The sequence below is a fragment of the Labrus mixtus genome, chromosome 19 (assembly GCF_963584025.1).
Source record: "Labrus mixtus chromosome 19, fLabMix1.1, whole genome shotgun sequence".
Classification (NCBI taxonomy): domain Eukaryota; kingdom Metazoa; phylum Chordata; class Actinopteri; order Labriformes; family Labridae; genus Labrus; species Labrus mixtus.
In genome coordinates, this window is record NC_083630.1 from 24,711,715 (window position 1) to 24,718,032 (window position 6,318).

Sequence of the window (6,318 nt, forward strand, 5' to 3'; positions counted from 1 at the left end):
GGTTCCTTAAATGACTTCTTTCCCTGATTTCTGACTCTATCCACTCTCCTATCTCTACAATAAAGGCACAAAAAGCACAATTTTTTTTTTTTTAAATTAAATTAAAAAAATAAAATAAAAAATAAAAAAATAATAAGAAAATGTATTAACTTGACCTTCAAGGGGGCGGGGAGCGCTGACATAATGTTAGGGGAAACACTGATAATGATCATCCAGGAGCTGCTTCTGATTGGATATGAAGTGACAGCTGTGATAACGAGATCAGCTGGTGAAGTGATGCTTTAATGATTTCTCCTGCGCGGTGTTCCTGCTCATCCAGAGGAGACCGTCTGCACAGCGTCAGTGTTCAGAGACTTTTGGTTTGTTCACATGCTGCGGCTGTAACTGAACCGCCCAGACTCGACTTCTCCTACAGGAGCGTCTTGAAAAGGCTCGTCAGATCTGAGGCGAGCATGCCGTCTCTGCCTCTTACACGGTCTGAGCAGAACCCGGGCCCAGAACCAGACTGGGTTCAAGGACAGTTCGCCCTGCTCATTAATATATGAACCGCCCTCCTGCTGGACTACTTCCTCCCCTGATGGACTGCTGCGTCTCCGTCTCTCTCTCTTCCTCTAAGTGAGAGGCGTTTGATGACTGCTCTCTTTTTGACGGGGCGTGCGGCGATGACGGCGGCGAGGCGGTGTTTTGAATACAATGGAGACATCAGTGTGTGTCTTGAGGTAATTAGGCCTGATTTCTCTCCCTGTGAGGAGTCAAACACTCGGAAAAGGTCAGAAAAACAACAAACGCCTACAGTCTCGGGGAGAGAGCGGCGCCGCATTGCCTGGACTTCCTTCGTTCTCTTTTTCAGACTCAAAGGAAACAAAACTTGTGGAGTCAAATGTGGCCAATTATCCTTTGAGCAATGCAAAGTGTCGGCGCTGCATCGTTTGGGACCATGTGGGCGTAAAAAAAGAAAGTCTCTGTATACATACGAGAGCTGGGTGAGGTCGGCGGCGTGGAGGTTCAGCCTCTGCGCCAGGTGCTCCATCAGGGCCGACGCCTGCTCATTGGTCAGGGAACTGAAAGAGGTGAGACAGAAGGGGAGGGGTTATATTAGGAGGTCTGACATGTTACACTTCTCCCGTCCTTACAGTCTGATACCATGTCAGCTCCTCTCTCATACTAGAGCAGTGATAATAATAATATTTTCTATACACGTAACAAAGTGCTTTACAACTGAAAATAAAAGCAGAGAGACAATTAAAGCAACAGGCAGAGCGTAAACAAGCAGACAACAAAATCAGACTAATAAAATAAAAATAAGAACAATTAACGAAATCACAGAGTAAAAGCATTTTTATAAAAGAATGTCTTAAGTAGGGATGTAAAACAAGGGACTGAATCTGCACGTCTGATCTCCTCTGGCAGGCTGTTTTCCAAAGTCTGGGGGCTCTGACAGCAAAGACCCTGTCCCCTTTAGTTTGGAACAGCCAGTAGGGCTCTGCCAGAGGATCTCACACTGCGTATTGGTTCATAAGGGGTTAAAAGTCTTTATCTGTGATTTTTCACACTTAAATATAATATAAATCAAGTATCTCCTCTGAAAATAACTCTGTGAGTCATGACTGTCTACAATGGGTGTAACACCCGAGTCCCACTGTCTGTGATGTTTTCAGAGTTTTCAGAGTCCTATCTTCACTTTGTTTACATCGCCCGGACGGCCGGCTGACTCCTCCCCTCGTGTATAAAAGTTGTTTAATTGAGGGACTAGAGAAAAGAAGAATAAAATACTGTACTCACTGCTTAACTGTGTTTCTAGATCACGCTCATTTCAGGTAAATTTACATGCAGTGTGAAGATACGAGCAGAATAAAGATCGCTAGCATTAGCATGCTAACACAACGAGTTGTTTTGGTTTCATGCTGGTGCTCAAGGGCGACATCTGCTGGATCAAAACATCACATATAAAGAGTTTAAAAGCTCATAAATATAAGAAGGGACCAGCCCATGTTGTGCCTTAAAGGTCCCATATTCTTCTTTTTCTGGTTTTATATTCTCTTTAGTGTGTTTTCAAAGTGTCCTGTGCATGTTTAGACACATCTATGTGTAAAAATTCAAAGTCTGCGTAAACACATCTTCTCCTGTTAGCTGTAGCATTAGCTGCATGTAACGCTCGGTTCTAGCCCCCCTCGATAAAAATGTGTCAGTGTGAGATCACTGATCTAAGCCCATTGGCTCGTTGTGGCCCAGCAGCTCATGTTGAAATTTCCGAGAAGCGTGCTGAGCAACTGACCAATAACGACGGAGCGGATCGGCAGACCAATCAGAGCAGACTTGGCCCACGTGGGGTCTAACAGTGTGGGCTCAACAGAGTGCAGCTGACGGACTCAGAGCGGAGAGGGAGCAAGGAGGAGCAGTACATGAAAACAGACACTTTATTAGAACTTTAGCTATTGTGAACGTACAAAAGTAGGAACATAGATTAAATATATGAACCCCAAAAAGGGCAGAATATGAACTCTTTAAAATTAATTAAATGAATCTTAAAATCAATTCTAAAATCAACAGGGAGCCAGTGAAGGGATGCTAAACTTGGCGTGATATGGGCACATTTGTTTGTTCTGGGCTGCCGCGTTTTGGATAATTTGAAGACGGTGGATTGTATAATGAATTACAGTAATCAAGCCTGGAGGAAATTAAGGCGTGGGGGGGGGGGGGGGAGACACACACACCAAAACGGAGCGTTCTGAGAGAGCTGGTTTCTACAGGGTCACAAACCTCCTCTGCTGCTTGATTCATGTTATATTTTGACCAAAGCACAGATGTTTCATTTAGACCACAGGGGGACTGTTTGAAAAGGTGGAGGAGGGGACTGTTTGAAAAGGTGGAGGAGAGGACTGTTTGAAAAGGTGGAGGAGGGGACTGTTTGAAAAGGTGGAGGAGGGGACTGTTTGAAAAGGTGGAGGAGGAGACTGTTTGAAAAGGTGGAGGAGGGGACTGTTTGAAAAGGTGGAGGAGGGGACTGTTTGAAAAGATGGAGGAGGGGACTGTTAGAAAAGGTGGAGGAGGGGACTGTTTGAAAAGGTGGAGGAGTTTCTATCCCGGGTTTGTTAGCATGAAGTTACAGTTCACATCAAAGTTTAACTTTTGGTTCAGTCATTTTGATTTAGCTTCATATCATCGTTTGTCTCTTATCCATACTTACTCTGTTTGTTCACTTCCTCATGTGGTCCCATGCTGCTAAAGGGGGCTGGCCCTGCACTTCCTGGGTTTTATCAGATTGATGATGTCATCGCTGACATCACTGGGGCATACCATCTGAAGGGGTTTTATTTTTAATCATTTCATTCATATTTAAGTTAAGGGTAGAAAATCATTTAATTATTATTGTTTAGTTAAATTAATGATCTGAGGTTAATTTGAGGGTTTATTTTGATTTCTTTGCTTTAACAGAAAAGTGTAAACACCCTATTTGAGTTGTGCTGGGAACCAGTGGCGGCCATTTTGTTAATGGGGCCGTCTATAAAGCCTGCTTGTTCTTGCAGGAGGAGAGGTAAAGACGTGCTGCCTTCAACATGTTCTTTAGTTTGATTTCATTAACTTCCCTGATTTCTGTTGAACTTTTGTTGTTTTTGTTAATTTGACATGTTTTAGTTTAAAATGATTTTTTTTCACATAGAAACAGCAACGATTCAAAGCCACTAAAGGGTCACAGAATAAGAAGGCTGTGGTCGTCTGAGTGGACGCACACACACGATGAAGAGACATCGAGGGGAAAGGGATCAGCTGTTTCTCCTGGCTCAGTAAATCAGCAATGAGACGAACAATAAGCTGCATGAGGTGTAATGACTGAAACATGTGAATCCCCTCACTCATCTTTCTCCATTCTTTACCTGCAGACCCTTTTTAAAACATGATATCACAAAGTACACACACACACACACACACACACACACACACACACACACACACACACAGGGGCCCCGCACACCGCCCTCACGGCGAGCAGAGAATAATAAGGTGCAAATGGAATGGAGGTGAAGTGTAATGGCGGTCTGATAAAGCCATGCCTCGTCTCGGCGCTCTCACTCAGAGAGGAAATAGACCAAACAAAACGCAATCTGCAGGCCGACGCCGCGCTGCAAGGAGGAAATGAGAGGAGCGCACACGCACACAAAAACAACACAAAGAAAAGCTACTTGACTGTCGGCACTTTAACCTGAAATCACTGAGACCGCCGACCGACTGCAAGGTGACCCGCAGCAAACAGTCACAGGTCCTAATGAGACATTGTTCTGTTATCGTCTCTGAGAAATGAAGTGGTGACCGGTTCATGGAGCGCTGCGTGTAGAATACCTGATGAGGTAAAGGATTTCTTATTCTTTACCTAACATGTTTTGTTTCTGCTGCTCTGCAGGTTGGACATCTTCTAAACTTCTCTGAGGAATCTGAATGTTTTTGACAAAAGTCTAAAAAAAGACAAACCGATGGATGAAGTCGTCGTGAAGAAGGCCTGAACATGTGACGGTTAGCTGCTGCAGGAGAGTCAAAATGGAGTCGCTGCAGTTTGTTGTCCTTTTTCTTCGTCGCCGTGACGATCCAAAGAGTGCGTCGTCATGATTTGTTGTTTAGTTTATTTCAGTCTTTCATTCAGTCTCACTCTTCCTCGGTGTTTCTCATCTCCTTTGTGTGTATTTTTATCGTGTTATTTCCAGGTTTAGTCTTTACTGTTTCCTGTTTTATTTTGTAGCTTTTGTTGTGGGTTTCCCTCCAGTTGTCCTCTCCTGTCTCTCATTACCTCAGTGTCTATGTAGTCTCAGTGACATTTTTTTCATGTGTCCTTCTCTTTTGTTTTTGACACTATTGAAATGCATGCTGGGATATCCCCGGATCAGGAAGTAACCTAATGAGCATGGCCCTTTCTGAATATCCACAGTTCAGTAGTCAGTACTTTATAATATAATATAATAATATAATATAATATAATATAATAATATAATATTATATAATAATATAATATAATATAATATAATATAATATAATAATATAATATTATATAATAATATAATATAATATAATTGTCACAGTTCAGTAGTCAGTACTTTATAATATAATATAATAATATAATATAATATAATATAATATAATAATATAAAATAATATAATAATATAATATAATATAATATAATATAATATAATAATATAATATAATTGTCACAGTTCAGTAGTCAGTACTTTATAATATAATATAATAATATAATATAATATAATATAATATAATAATATAATATAATATAATAATATAATATAATATAATATAATAATATAATATAATATAATAATATTATATAATAATATAATAATATAATATAATATAATATAATATAATAATATAATAGTCACAGTTCAGTAGTCAGTACTTTATAATATAATATAATAATATAATATAATATAATATAATATATAATAATATAATAATATAATATAATATAATATAATAATATAATATAATATAATATAATAATATTATATAATAATATAATAATATAATAAAATATAATATAATATAATATAATAATATAATATAATATCCACAGTTCAGTAGTCAGTACTTTTCAGTAGGAGTTTCAGTAGTCTGAACTCTCGTGGTCATTCAGTGGTCATTTTTTGGGTCCTCCTCAGTATACTGAACATTTCAGTATGGATACTAACTTCCTGGTTTTATGCAGTATGGATCGGATGAATCCTTTCAGGCACAATGCTGTGCGAAATTAAACGTAAATCGTCACGTCACGTCCGCCTCCAAATCAAAACGAACGAGCGTGGATTAATTTAATCTTAATTTAATCTAGAGTTAAAGTCCCGACTGAAATCACTACTTTAAATTAACAACAGAAAATATAACAAATATCTACATTATTATAAAACCTTTCTCCCTCTATTTAAATAATGATTTCACTATTTAAATGTGTCTTTATTGGTTTATTTTATATTCTGTATCTTACTGTCTTTACTTTGTTCTTTATGTACTGTATGTTATTTAGTTATTTAATCTTTTACTTGATTTACTTTGTGATATTGTTTTTATTTTTACCTGACTGTATATGAGCATTACTCTTCTGGAATAAAGATAAACAAACGACTACTGTGCGCGCCTACTGAATAGTAGGTACTAACAGTATGCAGCACGGATAGTAGGTACTGTCTACCTGTCTATTTAGTAGGTACGAGAGAGAGAGAGACAGAGAGAGAGAGACAGACAGAGAGAGACAGAGAGAGACAGAGAGAGACAGAGAGAGACAGAGAGAGAGAGAGAGAGAGAGAGAGAGAGAGAGA

General features: G+C 39.0%; 1 protein-coding gene across 1 annotated transcript in view; it reads right to left on the minus strand.

Annotated features, from left to right (window-relative positions):
• Window positions 1–6,318, minus strand: part of LOC132994666 (receptor-type tyrosine-protein phosphatase N2-like) — a 38,378-nt gene that overhangs the window by 5,274 nt on the left and 26,786 nt on the right. The window contains exon 9 of the mRNA XM_061065153.1: window positions 975–1,061. Within this exon, the coding sequence (XP_060921136.1) occupies window positions 975–1,061 (87 nt within the window). The remainder of the gene's footprint in view (window positions 1–974; window positions 1,062–6,318) is intronic.